The sequence below is a fragment of the Vipera ursinii genome (genome assembly GCF_947247035.1).
Source record: "Vipera ursinii genome assembly, chromosome: Z".
Taxonomy (NCBI): Eukaryota; Metazoa; Chordata; class Lepidosauria; order Squamata; family Viperidae; genus Vipera; species Vipera ursinii.
In genome coordinates, this window is record NC_139517.1 from 46,426,811 (window position 1) to 46,442,775 (window position 15,965).

Here is a 15,965-nt window from a genome sequence, read left to right on the forward strand (position 1 = left end):
TAAACTAAAATTCTTCATACATTATTTTATGATTAAATAGGTATACTAAGATGTGTGTACACATGACTTTGTATTTACAAATGGGCAAATAGAACAAAGCTATGTGATGACGGGATTGAAAATTCATTTGGTACACATCTGGAAGGGAAACAATGTTTTGCACCTTCCAAGATTATGCTCAAATTAGAACATATTGAAATATATTGGAACATGATATCTTTGATATCAGTTTTTTTCCAACTTTATAAAACACTAAACTAGTACAGAATCTGAATTCACTGTTATGCTGATTCCTATTTCCGAAATAGTTATATATAAATAAAGAAGTGGGACAAAATGGATTGAGTGAACCTGATAGGCTGCTGTTACTTGGCTAGTAGTGATTAATTGTACAAAATCATTTTTATTAACAGGTTATGCAGGAATTTGATCTAATATCCGTAAAACACTTGCAGCATATTTCTCATTGGATTAATAATAATAATTAACTACATGTACTTCAGAATGTTATGAAATTCCATTAAATAGAATCTTGCTAATTTTTTTTCTATCACGGCTATACTTCAGTTGTATTTTGAAAACAAAGACAAATCTAGTATTTTAATATATGCAAAAGAAACTGATTGATATTGGATAAAATTATGTTGGTAAAACAGATTGGCATTTTTTCAGACATGTTCCATTCTATATCCACTCCAACTGAGATAAAAAGTCTGAATTAGATAAGGAATTTTGCTCTGGCAAGCATTTCTTTGAACCAATGCTATAAAATAGAGCCTTTGTAACAAGGGAATGATACATTGCAAGAAGTACACATAAAGGATTATTTGTTAACTCAACAATTAAAGGATAAATTGAGATAGGAAAATTAATGGAGAGTGCTTTTTCCACTCCATGAAGTGTCAGAATAGATGTGTTGAACATAGTAGTCAACCACCATTTCCAAGTATTAACCATTTATAAATAGTACATTTTAATACATACAGTTCATTGTACAGGTTACAATCTGTATACATTAGGGAGGGGCTGAGGATAATGCATTCTTTTTGAACTTTTTCCACGTCTATCTCACAGCTTACATGTACAGACAATAAAACTCTGCTCAAGCAAATACAGTGAAGGGAAAGAAACACATTTCTTTCCTTTATACAGGGGTGGCCAAAAGTTTTAAACAACTGCAGGGATTTGTGCAGCATCCCTGCAATAAAAGATCACAACTGTGTGGTGATTCAATATATCAGTAAGAGAACAGAACATGCAATTGAATATTATACTGTACAGGGAAAATCTTTACATCAGATTGATAGAAAAAAGGAAATGGAACTCAGTATCTTTCCAGCAAGTTGGCAAACCAGAAAGATTTAATACAAAGGAATGTGTGTTGCTGTACAGAGGCAGACAAGGCAGGCAAAATGTCTCAATGCTCATGGGAAAGAAATTGTTATGAGAAACATATTTAAAAGCAAAACATTCATTCCCTGAAAATATATCTTCTATCTAAACATATTAATGCCTTGCACTCTGTAGTAACAGTAAATAATGGTAGGAAATGGTCTCAAGATCTGGTAATTGTTCAGGTGGAATAAAGTCAAACTGTCTCAGTTCTCTCATAGTCTTTGTGATGGCAACAAGCAAAAAGCATTTAAGTGTCTTCCTTTTTTTTTTTTTACTTCCAAGCAAGACTTCCAAGCAAGCAGAAAAGTGTAGAAGCTCATTCCATTTTATTAAAAGCCTCTTGAATATACACTTGTTTGAAATGCAAAAGCAGTCCTCTGTTTCAAACAAGTGCATATTCATATATTATACCAAGATCATAATCTGAAATAGCAATTAGATAATACTGTGTTGAGGTTCTATAACTGAATTCAGTTACCATTACACAAAATAGCCTGCTATGAAATTCAGCCCTTAATATGATTTTTCTTGTTAGGGGAGCAATAATAATCCAACAATTATATTCAAGTAATTAGGGAGGGGAGGCGCAGTTTAGCAATCTACCCCTTTGTGCTTGTGCCTTAGTTTGTCCTTTCCTTTTCACAGCAACCATAAATTCAGTGAAGGCATCTAATATGTAAAAATAAGTATACTAGGTTTTGACCCCTCTAAGCCCTTTTAAAAAGCTGAACTCTGAATAGCTGAAGGTCCTGAAACTCCAGTGTTAAGTAATGGAAGAGGGGGAGAGAGATGCAGCTTGCCATTCAAGAAATTACTATGGGCTACCTTAAGGAGAGAAGAAAAATTTCTAGGCACAAAGTGTTTTTTTTTTAATGTAAGGTGCAGAAAAGCTGGCACTTCGGTTTTTATTATATGATTTTCTATGGAGATCATGAACAGTGGAAATTTGTTAACTCCTTTCTAAGGCCAAATGAACAGCTTGGGATTTCAAAATGGATGCATTTTTGTTCCTTTTTTTAGCCCATTAATAAAATATGAAAAAAAATAAACATACTACCTTCCTTCTTTGCCCTCCCCATGATACTTTGTACTTCACTGAAACAGCAAAACAAGTCCTATTTCCTGTTATTCTATATTTTTGAGAATCTCAAAGAAACTCTTTTTATATAAGAATAAATAATTGAGCCATTTACCAAGCTAGCAACTCTCTCCCCTGGAACAAAACCAAACTTAACATGTATTACGTTTTCTACATTATTCTTAGGACCTGATAGCAATCTTACTTGGACCCAGCTTAACTAATTGTTTCAAATTCTTAGAAGTCAACATTACAGTACTAAGTCTCCACAGACCTCTAGAAAGCAAATTCAGGGGCCAAACAAGACAAAATTAATGTGTGAATGCAATTAACATGGCCACTTTTTAAATATGACTAAGCAGTTAAGATGAATCAGTAAAGACAGAGAGGAAGTAGCTTCCTCTTTCTGCCAGTTAAGCTGTTTTACATTTAATAGGAAGCCTCTGTTGATGATTTTGGAGAGGTAATTTTTGTAATGACCTTAGGAAAGGGAGGAATAATTCAACTTCACTTAAGACCGCTTAGGCTTCATATTTTTACTAGAATCAGTGGTACATCTTGGACAACCAGATGCTCAGTAAGTTAGCATCTAGATTTTTGTTCACGAAAATGTCCAGTGAGCAAAAAAACTTTTCTGCAAAGCCCATGTGGTGGATTTGGTAATGCAAGCATACATTCACAGTAAAAGTCATATAGGACTTGAGGCTGTGATTTATTTGGTATGTTGATTTCATAGAAACTAGTTCTGAAACTCCAACTTAGGCATGTGATGTGCACACATGTATAAATAAAAAAGATTAGTACAATATTTTTGCATGTCTTTAAGCAAACAAAAAAGCAGCATGGCAGACCAATTTGTAATGTGGTATTAGCCACTCTCTCTTAACTATCCTGAGTAGAAAAAAAACCTCATTTGAAACTTTTTTTCAAATGAAAACAGACAATTAAATATATTATTTTGTGCTGTGTTATATCTCAAGACAGTATATGATAAGCAATAAAGAACTAAGCTGAGAGCAAATCCAAATGGAATTCTTCTCTGGCAGATCTTCAGAGAAATATGTCTTTTATTTCATGTGAGATGGTTATTTGTAACTAAAAGCACAATGATTAAGCCTCAGATGCACCTAAAGAGAATTACTGGAAGAACACAGCATATTTTTCTCTTTGTACTAAAAATGATTTCAACTTTTGAGGCTTATATACAATGTCAGTACTTGTGCTGTATACCTTGAGTCGTTGCTTTTTTAAAAAAAATATTGAACGACAAGAGCTTTTTGTAATGTTGGTACTATTTATGTTTAAATAACCATTACTGATCGTAGAAACAAATGCAACTATAAAGTGCACCCAATTTACAAAGAACAGGCTGCAAATCCATAAGTGCAAGAATCCTGTGAAATCACAACACAGTACTGTTAAGAAGGGACGGAGGGAAAATTTTGCCCAACAGAAGTAACAGATGCCTCTTTTTGGATGAGTATGACTTTTTTTACTGACTCTCAAATGTCAACAATTATGGCACAGGGATCCCTATGACAATGAAAATGGAGCCAAATTCTTGAAATTATCAAGGTAGATACGTTATGATTCCATCTACCATATGACAGAGATGGTTTATTAGTTATTTTTAATTTTATTTATCAGGAAAGAGTGGATAATACCTCAGTGCACTTCAGCTGATCACATGCACTGTGGTACAAGTGACTATCTAAAGGCCCAAAATCAGAACATTATTATCTGACCCTCCTCTGTCTATTGTGAGAAAATGGGTTCTAGCTTTTCCAAGATATAAGCCAGACAAGTGCAAAAATGTTTTCAAAATAAATCACTGATAAACATAACTTTGTTGATGCAAATTCCAGTTTTAAAGAGCTTAAAATTGAAAATAAGAATTCTTAATAAAGCAGGAGAAAAGTTTTACAAGACCCAGAATCCAAACCATCTAGGAGATAAAAGAAATATGTGGGGAAAGCAGAAGTGGCTTCATCTATTCTGATAATAAAAAAAGCAAATATAGAGTTGCATCTTTAGATTTTTTTAATGAAACTTTTCCTTCACTTCTCTCACACTCCTGCATCATACATACACATTCACACTGAAAGAAAAGAGGGAATGCTATTGATGGTTTCAGTAAGTTAAATAAAACTGAACAATGCTCCCAGCTCTTTGAAAAAAAGCATTAGCAAAACATCTGAGATTCTTTGACACTAGCATGAATCAATCAGAACAATAATTTTCTATGGCTGTTCTACAGAACAGCAAATTTTGTACTGTGACCAATTCTGCAGGGAAAAAAATATGTGCAAAAAGTTATAAAGAATCAAAATCAAAGTAAAAGTTCAGGTAATCCTAGATTTACGAGCACAATTCATCTCAACATTTCCATTACTAAGCAAGGTAGTTATTAAGTGATTTATAACCTTTCTTGCCACAGTTGTTAAGTGAACTACTGCAATTGTTAAGTTAGTAACACAGTTGTTAAGTGAATCTGGCTTCCTCATTGACTTTGCTTGTCAGAAAGTTGCAAAAGGTGATCACATTACCCAAGAACATTGCAACCATCATAAATACTTGCCAGTTGCCAAGTGTCAAATTCTGATCATGTGACCATGAGGATGCTGCAACATTCATGTGAGAAACATTTTTCAGTGCTACTGTAACTTTGGTTATTAAATGAATATAAGTCAAAGACTACCTCTAACACTTGGAAATGCTACATTCCATACTCAGAGAAATATGGCAATATATAATAAGGATATAAGAAATGACTAGGGAAAAATAGTGATTAAAATTGTTACATTGATCTCTTTGCCTTTCTGAGCTTTTTCAGGAGACAGGAAACAAAAATCAATCTCATTTTCAAGGTGGAATCTTTAAGGATTAGTAAAAAACATCTTTTATCACACTCTTCAATTTATATGAAGCCGGAATACAGCATTTTAAAAAATAGTGTCATAAAGCACAGTGGAAGTGTTCTGTATTTTAAAATCACTAGGATAGTTAAACAAAAATAATGAAGAAAAAGGGTCAGGATGCTAGCTATCCTGATATGAAAAAACTTTTTTTTTAAAAAAAAAGTATAATTGTCATAAGTTGATAAGATCAATTTAACCTCTGAATGATCAAAATGCAGAGAAGGCAAAATGTTATTTCTTTTTTGGCCTGATTTGTGTTTCTGCCCTGGAGATGAGCTCTCCATAGCATTCATTGATGGTTTCTTGATTCATATATTCATTCATGGAATATTCTTCAATCCCTTGGTTTTCTGGCACCTTCTCAACTCACAAAATTAGCTTTTGTGAGCTAATTTAAAGTGCTTTCTGGAAATAGTATGGATTGAGAATATTTGCATCAAGTGTGTGCTACATTATTATTTTCTCCTTTGAGATTACTGGCTTCATTAGCTTGCAGGAATTATTAATCATTCAGCCTTTTTTATTTGGATTGGAAAAGCAGTCCAACTTCTAAAACCAAATCATATAACTCAATAGCAAATTACTCCAAAATATTCTAAATTATATTATGCCAAAACTAGAGAAAAATAAGTACACTTGTTCTAAGCGTTTAATTTCAAACGCATGAAAGAGTGAACAACTGTAATCCAAGAAGCCTTGTGAGAGAGTACCAGTGCTAAATCTAGGCCAGGGGAATTAAAACTACCATTCAGTCAGTTCCTCCTTCTTGGTTCAAAGTAGAGTTTTTTTCATTTTAGATACCCAGATAGTACTCCAACACACACACTCCTCCCAGGAAACATAAGCAATGGTCAGAGATGATGTGAAGTATAATCCAGTATCTGGAGAACCAATGACTTAAAGCATTTGGTTAATTTTTTTAAAAAATTAATTAATCTCTACAATGTGATTTGTTCCAACAGGAAGACAAGTGCACTAGAAAATAGGCTGGATATCTAAGATACAGAATGAAATCAGCACTGACTGTTGGATTGAAGTGGAGAGAACTTTAATTTCTCCCTGAATACTTGTTCAAATGCCTTGGAAAAAGTAACACATTGTTTTTCAAAGCTAGTACCAACATAAGGATAAGGAAAGATGCTAAGAATAAATAATAATGTGATTTTTTTTTAAAAAAAATGCAACCCTATTAGAAAGCAGACTGGGTTTTATGCATAGTTCTTCGTTAATACGAAAAACAAAGACCCCCATTCTCACAGATTAATGGCTCTTTGGACATAATGACCTAAACCAACTGAAAAGCGTAGTTTCCCAGCAGAAATAAAGGTCAGTACACAAAAAATAGTCAGACTGTATTTCCATCATTTCAGTTTTGAAATTAAAACTTTTCTTCAAAGAGCTGGTTACTTCCCTTGAGTGTGTACAGAATTTGACTCAGCCCCCATACTATACATTTAATTAACTAATTGGCAGCTGAAAATTGTATGGTGCTGGCTTTCTCTGAGGTCAGCTGTGTATAGAAAAGAATTTGGAGCATGTCTTGGACTGCCTCATTATCATACAGAAAACACAGGATATCCCCTGGGTGGTAGTCTGCTACTTAATAAAAATCTTAGAAAGGAAGAAAAAACAGCAACGTAAGATGTGAATTCAGCCAGGAAAAATGTGCCAAAAAATAAAAGGCTCTTACTCCAAGATACATCCATTTTAAACATTAGACTCCACAAATGGTCTCTTTGGTTTGATTGGGGATGTCTGCCCTTGCCTGGAGTCTCTGGAAAGTTGCCTATAGAGGTTGTCCTGATATGCCTGTGCAACAGGCAATGTCCTGGCCACCTTAACATCAGGATATGAAGAAGTTTGGCTAACTCTTTCAAGAAGATCTCCTCTAGAGCCATTGGACAAAATTCCATGTGGACTGTAATAGTCATCCTCCAACAAGTGGCCATTCTGTGCATTGTTAGTTTTGTTATAAAAGGCAAGGCTGCTGACTGAAGAAGGTGGACTGAATGTTTCTGGCTGAGGAAGATTTCCAGGAGATGTAGGGCTTATAACGGTATCCACTGAAGATACAGCCCAGGTTCTGCTTTGTTGATGTAGGTGAGGATACTGCTGAGTCCGGGCTGTTTTATCTATGATTCCCATGAAAGGTGTTGTCCTGGAACGAGCAGGTTCACTGGGATAACCACCTTGGGTTGGAGATACTGGGGAAAGCTCATCACATGATCTGTCATATGCTGGCTTAAGCGGAATCTCCATCTGCTGAACAGAAGCAGAAGGGCGGAATGGGGGAGTCAAATTGGGAGTAGAAGAAATGCTATTGCTAGAAGGGGAAAATCTGAGACCAACACTTTGAGAATGAAGCAGAGGTCTTGGAGTTGGTGGATGAGGTTTTATTTCATTGGAATTTAATGTAATGGGTCTTCGTATCAAATGGGAAATGTCAGGAGAACCAAGCTGACTAGAGGGTAGAGAGGAACGTTCCAAATCAAGCTTTGCATGACAGACTGGATAGTAGGAAGCTGACTGACTCCGCCCAATCTGTGGGGTTTGACTATATCTCATCCCACCACGATAAGCAGAGGAAGGTCTTTGTGGAAGATCCTCTTTAGTCAGCCCTCCATGCTGACAGATTGCTCCTGCACTCAGACTGGCTTGAACATGCTGCACAGGTCGCCCATCTCCCACTATTCCCCCAATAGAGGTCTGATATACCAGCCGATTTTGGCCTCCAGTCATTTCTGCTAATGAAGACTGAAACTTGCTGGCCACAGAATGGGATACTTGGCCATAGATTCCTGTTGGGATTACAGTATTACAATGCCCAGCTGAACTTGGCTGGTTGCTTCTGACAATCTGTGCCTTGGCAGGCTGCAACCTATGTCCTTGCTGTGGAACTGCAACAGGTAGTGGAAGCATCTGGAAAGATCTCTGTGTCATTTTAGAAAGTGGAGATTTAGGTCGACTAGGAAGCTGAGTGATGCTGGTTTCTTGCTGGTATCGTATTGGTGAACCCGACTGAGCTCTGTAGACACTCACACTATCTGCAGGAGGGCTGGCTCGATACTGAGGGCCTCTACGAAGGGGTGAAGGAGGTGGGCTTTGATAATCCTTCCCTTGGCTACCAATTGGTGGTGGACTAAAATGGTAAGAGGAGGGCTGGTGAGCAGGAGATGTGTGTGGTGGACTAGGCCTATAATGAGAATTCTGGTGCGTTGGAGAAAGTGCTGGTGAGGTGGGTTGATATCCTTGCCTTGTTGGTGATCCTACAGAATTATTTGATCTGAAGTCAAAGACCTGATGTGAACCAAGTGGTGAACTGGAGATGTAGGAAGAGTCCCGGTGGGCAGGGGAAGATGGTGGACTTTGGACAATGGGCAATGTTGGGCTAGGTCGTGACTCTGTCTGCAAGCCAACAGAAATGTTTTCTACATCTTGTTCAAGATATTCTTCTTCCAAGATATCTTGTACTGCATACAACTCTTCTTGCTGTGTTTCTGATTCAGATGGTGCAAGGGGTTGTTGTTGTAGCTGCACCTGTGTCTGTCTGCACTCTTCTTCTACCCGCATAAGGAGCCGCTGGATTTCACGGTTGTTTGGACAAAGTTTGATGGCCTCATTCAAATCCTCCAGTGCTGCTGAAAACTGCCTGTTTTATCCAAAAAGTGACAAAATTAAAAAAAAAATTTACTCTGGATAACAATGGCTTTAATATGAGTCTGGTATGCATAAAATTGTAGCTAGTCGTGAGGAGGAAGATTTCCACATCTTGCAAACAAGATTATTCAGCCTTGTGTGTTTCTTCTATTTAAGAAACAGACAGTATTTCCAAGATTGCACTTGGTAACAAAGACAATATAAATATATTGGGGTATTTCAGATTTGTTGAGCTCTGTTCCTCCACTATTTTAGGTCTGACCATATGCCCGTTTAAGGCTCCAAACAAAAGGCATACTCTGGACTGCTTTCAGCCAGTGGATTCTGTTCTGAATATTGCTGTCTTGGAAATGAAGAGAACAAGAATACGACTGTGTCTGACAAAAAATAATCCCTCACAAGCCTTTGCCTAACCTATGAGGAACAGAAGGGTGGGAAATTTCAAGGGAGATGGGTTGTCATTTACAGGGACACTGGTAGATTTTGAAAAAAATAGCAATCTAGTTGTATGTTTCTGATTGATAGAGATTTATCTCGACACTTTTGATGCATTTTGCTTTCTTGTTCAGTTTTTAAAACACACAAATGTGTTTTAAAAGCATAAAAACTATTGAACATCTAAAGTTTGACCTATACTGATTGTTGATGCTGGGAAGCAAGAAAATATTTTTTTTTCTGTAGACCCCAAGAATCTGAACGAGTGGTAGTCCTAGAAATTAATTGGGTTAACTGTTTGAACAACATATTGCCAACTCTGGAAAATCAAATAAAACAGCATAAATGTGGGAAACCATAACACTGACTAGCAGTTTAGCTCAATTAGTAGAGTTCTGACTGTGGAATGAAATTTAATTACAACTAGGAGAGACCCAGAGAATGGTATAGAGCAGCCCAATGGGACATTCTTGAGCTAAGGAGTTAAACTGTGGGATTTTCAACTCAAACTGGCAGAAAGCATACTCTTGTTATCTTAGTCAATGAGCTGATCAAATAGGATAATAGTTTCTGAAAGATAAAGCTCTCCAATAACTTCAGTATTCTGAAACATAATCCCACCTTAAGCACATGAACTGGGCCCACTGAACATTAATCATAACATTAATTTATATATATACAGTAGTGGCCAAAATTATGCAAACCTTTTGGGAAAAGTGTATTTTTGAGGTTTGATGGATTATGTATCAATGGAAAGATAATTTAATCAAGAATGTAATGCAACATAGTTTGTTCAGTTATCTGTATTGTATTCTATGAAAAGTTATAGCCAAATAACCATAAAAAGGAAGCACAACTTGCTTAGGTTGATATCAGGTAGCTTTTCTTCATCTGACTTTAGCCAATGAGCATGAGTGTTTAGAGAGCCAATCAGGTGTCATTTTGTTCTGGCAATGAGCCAATCAGATCACAGTAGGATTCAGTTATTGATGTCATGCATTGAAGCTGAGAGGACATTTGTCAGTATGTTATGTGATCGCTATCAAATTGGTTGGGGTTTTTCCCCCCTTTCATTTAGTGAGCTTGTAAAACATAATAAAATTAAAGTAACAGTGCAAAGAGTTGACTGGTTGCCCAGAAAGCTATGTAAAATAGTATTATTAAGTGAACAAGGCTACAGTTATAAAGAAATTAGAAGAAAAATTGGTGGAAACTTAACCAAAGGTGGCATTTCTACTGTACACTTTTCCCAAAAGGTTTCCACAATTTCGGCCACTACTGTATGTGTGTGTGTGTGTGTGTGTTGTGTGTGTGTGTGTGTGTAAATTTGTGTTATGATTAATGTGTTGTACACAGAGTATTGTGCAAAGGTTTTAGGCAGTTGTGTAAAAATGCTGTAAATTAAGAATGTTTTCAGAAATAGAAAGGTTAATACTTTATTTTTATCAATTAACAAAATGGAAAGTAAGTGAACAGAAGAGAAATCCAAATCAAATCAATATTTGGGGTGACCACCCTTTGCTTTCAAACCAGCATCAATTCTTACACTTGCACAAAGTCAAAGATTTTGTAGGACTAGAATCAGGTATACGATTAACCAATTATACCAAACAAGAGGTTAATGATAATCAATTTCATATGTGGTTTATTAACTGAAACAGAAACAACTGTGTAGGAGGTTTAAAACTGAGTGAGGGACAGCCAAACTCTGCTGCTAAGGTGAGGATGTGGAAGACAGTTTCATGTCACAGGTCATGCACCATGGCAAAACTGAGCTGCTTCAGCAAGGTCTCTCCCAGGCAAAGATTGCAAAGCAGACGGGGGTTTCAATACATGCTGTTCAAGCTCATTTGAAGAAGCACAAAGAACAGGAATGCTGAGGGCCATAGACATAATGGATGGCCAAGGAAACTTAATGCAGCAGATGACAGACACATCATGCTCACTTCCCTTTGACATCGGAAGATGTCCAGCAGTGTCATCAGCACACAATTAGTGGAAACCAGTGAGACCCAGGTACACCCATCTACTTCTACAGTTAGATGAATCAAAATGTGAAATATTTGGCTGTTGCAGGAAGCAGTTTATTTGCCCAAGGGCTGGAAAGCATACAATAATGAGTGTCTACAGACAACATGGTGGAGGTTCCTTGCAGGTTTGGGGCTGCATTTCTGCAAGTGGAGTTGAAGATTTGGTCAGCATCAATGGTGTCCTCAGTGCTGAGATATACAGGACAAATACTTATTAATCCTGACATATATCAGGTGTGTGATTGGTCCCAAATTTATTCTGTAGGAGGATAATGATCCCAAACATATAGCCAATGCCATTCAGAAATAACTTCAGCATAAAGGAGTCCGGGAAGTGACTCTCCCACAGAACCCTGATCTCAATGTTATCAAGTCTGTTTGGGATTACATGAAGAGACAGAAGGATCTGAGGCAGCCTACATCCTCAGAAGATATGTGGTTAGTTCTCCAAGATGTTTGGAACAACCTTGAAGAAACCTTGCTGAGTTCCTTCTGAAACTGTATGCAAGTGTACCTAGAAGAACTGATGCTGTTTTGAAGGCAAAGGGGGGGGGGCATCCCAAATATTGATTTCATTTGGATTTTGTTAATTGATAAAAATGAACTATTAACACTTCTATTTCTGACAGCATTCTTAATTTACAGCATTTCTGCACAACTGCCTAAAACTTTTGCACAATGCTATGTATGTATATGTATAAATCTTGATCCAACTGCTTTCAACTTTCTTACATAACAGGTAGCCTTATACATAGAACAAGTTACTGATTAATCCACAAACGAATCCTCCATGCTGATGCTTGTTATTATGGTGTGAATAAAGAAAATGCCAGCAGAATGTTCTATAAGGACACTATGGCAAAACTTAAAAGAGCTGCTATAGCTGAAACTATGGAAGGTGCTCAGGCTATAACAGCACCTGAATCTTGTTATTTTCAGGTTATAATTATATTCTTCCTCAGGTATATTCTTGCTATTTGTTCCTTGTATGGATTAGGACATTTTTAGGAGTGTATCACACCCAAACCTGCATTTCTCTCTGGCTCTCCTCTCACCTGCTGCTGCGTTTGGCCCTTGCTCTTGCATAGTAAGCTTCATAAGATTTCGGTTTCAGCTCCAGGGCTTTAGTAGCAAATTCCTCCGCCATTCCAAAATCCTGCCATTACAATAGGTGCGTAGATAAGTCATTGAAAAAACACACAGAGAATTTGGGAAAAATAAAATAAAGTTGATAGATTGTTGTAAGTGGACTGAGTACTTTCTAACATTAACAAAATATTAGACAGCTGGTATCAAGAGATCCAACTTTTTTCAGGTGTTATCTGTTCCTAACCTGTTCTTTGGACATACGTCCATCCATGCATCATCATTTTTTCTGCTCTAGAAATAGTAAAATCTACTTCATTGTGTGTTGAAGGAATTAGGTAAAGGGAACTTAGGGATATATTATATAATCTGGACACTAGCAGCCATTCCTAATAACAATTTATCTTTATGATTATGTGAAGGAACCTAACTAGATACATTAAAGTTCTCTAGGTAGTTGTTCTATACTTGTATGGCCAGTAGAATATAGAAGGGGAGGCATGGCAAAATAGGCAGCATGGGCAAGCTTATCTTGTATAACCTTACCATTCAAACAATATGATTTTAAATCTTTTAAGTGACATTTCTCAGAATTAAAATCCCAAGAGTAAGGATAAACATAGATATATCTGAACTTTTTGTTGCACTACCATTAAAAGAGTTCCTCAACTTACCGTATTTAGAATTAATGCCATCATTTTGATGATATGAGTAAACTTTGTATTATTAAGAGCATAAATAATGTCTTGCTGAATTGGCCCCCTGGCCCATGTAATGCAGTGTCTGTTCTACCACAGCCAACCAAGTGTGCAAGGTTGCAACTGTAAAATCTGTTGTTGTTTTTAAGTTTGTTTAAAATCTAACCTGTTATATATATCTCAATCTCTAAGTCATTGTCATTTGATTTCTAACCTAAAAGTTCCCCTTTTTCTCTCTCATAGCCGTATTCCACTATATACACACAAACACACATTTTATGTTGTTTTAAACATGAATGGCTTTTGAACAGCATAAAGACTCATATGCAAGGAGGGTGTAACCTATGCATCTTGAGACTGAGTCACTGTTCTAAGAGAAAGCAAGACCTTTAGAAAGAAAAGACAATATTTTATATCCACCAGCATCCTTCAATTTCCATATACACTAAATATTTTTTTAGAAAATGAAAGGAAGCCATTTTCATAAACTAATGAATTTTTAATTGCTTGAAATAAATCCTAAACTATTGCTTGGCTGTTTCAGAATTAGAAAACCCCAGTGCTCTGTGAAGGACAACCAAATTACAAAAAGGTGGAGGTTTTAAGGCCATTCTAGGAACATAGGTAAGAGTCTGGTTAGGGAAGTAATTAGGAACAGGAAAGGAAGCTGGGAAAGGATCAGATTCAGGAATAATCTGTAAGAAGGAGGGCACTTACATTCATTTTCCTCCGACAGCGTGATAAGTTGAGAAGGAGTGACACCTTCAGTTCCCGAAAAGTTTTTAGGTCCTCTCCAAACCCTTCTCGGGGGAATTTCTTCAAAGCATACTGATATCGTTGGGCAGCTTCTTTCACTTTCCCTTTCTAGTAAAATGTCAAACAGTAAATGTACCATTCAGTTTTTTATCGGACGGTTGTAAGAGTTATAGATCAAGAAACTGAATGTGCCTGTAAAAGGGTCTAGAAATAAGCAAGGAATATCAGTTATTCTTAGAGAATAATTTTATCAACTTGGTGATCGTTAATAGAAGCTCTCTTCTTACAAGAATCTTTCTCAGATTATTTTTCTGCATATCTTTATATTTCTTACTGTTATTCGAGAATCAGTTTGCTTAGAGACACTTTTTGTGGAATGATTAAACAGTGTACATATTAAAGAAAGTACTATGTAAGGAGGTAAGGAAAGTAAGGAAGAATAAGCAGTAACTCTCAATAATTTTCATTATTTAATATATACTTCACTCTAAGCAAATCATGTGCCTAACAGACATGTAAAGTTTGCCTATGTTTTAAGATGCAATGGATGTTGTCTTGTTATACAGTTTTCAATTATGAAATTTTCATTTGTGTTTCACAAAAATGGTGAATTAATTAGTAGACAAATGGATTAGCAGAGAAAAAGCACCAACTATTATTTCTGTGGAGAAAATGTATTATTGGACACTTACCATGAAGTATATTTTTTGTTTGACGTGCTACATCTTCATACTGGACTATGATTTCCCTGTAGTTCAGAAATGGCAAGATTCCTTACCCAAGATCTTTACCGAATCATTTTCTTAATGAAACTTAATGAAAGTTCAATTCCAAAGGAAGGTTTTCAATAGAGAAAAGGGGGGCAGGTTTATAATAAAAGGACTAATGCAGCGGTGGGATTCAGTCAGTTCGTACCAGTTTGGCAGAACCGGTAGCTATTTTTTTTGTTGCCCAAGCCCAGAATGGACTTCTGGAAGCAGCATCCACACAGAGAACCAGTTGTTCACATGTTTGAATCCCACCACTGGACTAATATATGACTACAGGTATTATAACCATTTGTTTAGCAACCGTTTAAAGTTATGATGGTGCTGGAAAAAGTGACTTACGATTTGTCCTTGCACTTAAGACCACTGCAGTATCTCTGCAATTACAAGATTATGATTCAGCCAGCATGTAGTTACAATTGCAGCACCCCAGGGACATATGATTCACCACCTTCCTAACCAACTTCTGGCGAGCAAACTCAATGGGGGAAACCTGTATTTTGCTTAATGACCGTGTGGATTAACTTAATGATCATGGGAAAAACGTCATAAAATCAGGTGTGATCATGCAATAGTTTACGTAATGACTGGATCACTTAGCAACACAAGTTCCAGTCCTAAGTCAAGGACAACCTGTGGTGGTAAAGCAAATCTCTTTGAGTTACTTGTAATATATTACTGAATCGTGAGTTAGCTAACATGACTAAGTAAGTGGGATGGGTTGGTTCTCCTAAGAAAATGAAACATCAGCCATGCTAATGAGAAAAACTAGGATAGAAAGAAGGTAAGCTGAATTCCTTATGAGTTTTGGGGAGAATTTCAGTAACGAGGAATTATTTTTTTAAACATGAAAATGGTTAAGGAAATGCTATAGTAGAACAATGGGAAATACAGAAGAAGTAAGCAAGTCACAAGGATTTAAGACAAAAGCATTATGAATAAAGACAGAGAATAAGCTTTTACTAAACTCTTTCCAGATGATTGTGGAAGGCAATCTAAAAGCTTTATCTAGATCAGGGTGTCAAACTGCCGGCCCACGGGCCGGACGTGTCACAACAAGACCGTGCCCACCCGTGCTGGCAATGGGAAAGAAGCTCAGATCCGTCATGCGACATCACATGACATTGTGAGTTTGACATGTTTGA

The 15,965-nt window shown here is 36.5% G+C and overlaps 1 protein-coding gene across 1 annotated transcript in view; it reads right to left on the reverse strand.

The window, feature by feature from the left end:
* Nucleotides 1–402: 402 nt before the first annotated feature.
* Nucleotides 403–15,965, reverse strand: part of TANC2 (tetratricopeptide repeat, ankyrin repeat and coiled-coil containing 2) — a 370,144-nt gene continuing 354,581 nt past the window's right edge. The window contains exons 24-26 of the mRNA XM_083378993.1: nt 14,015–14,161; nt 12,569–12,669; nt 403–9,040 (exon numbers count right to left, since the gene is read on the reverse strand). Of these exons, the coding sequence (XP_083235119.1) occupies nt 7,099–9,040; nt 12,569–12,669; nt 14,015–14,161 (2,190 nt within the window). The 3' untranslated portion in view covers nt 403–7,098. The remainder of the gene's footprint in view (nt 9,041–12,568; nt 12,670–14,014; nt 14,162–15,965) is intronic.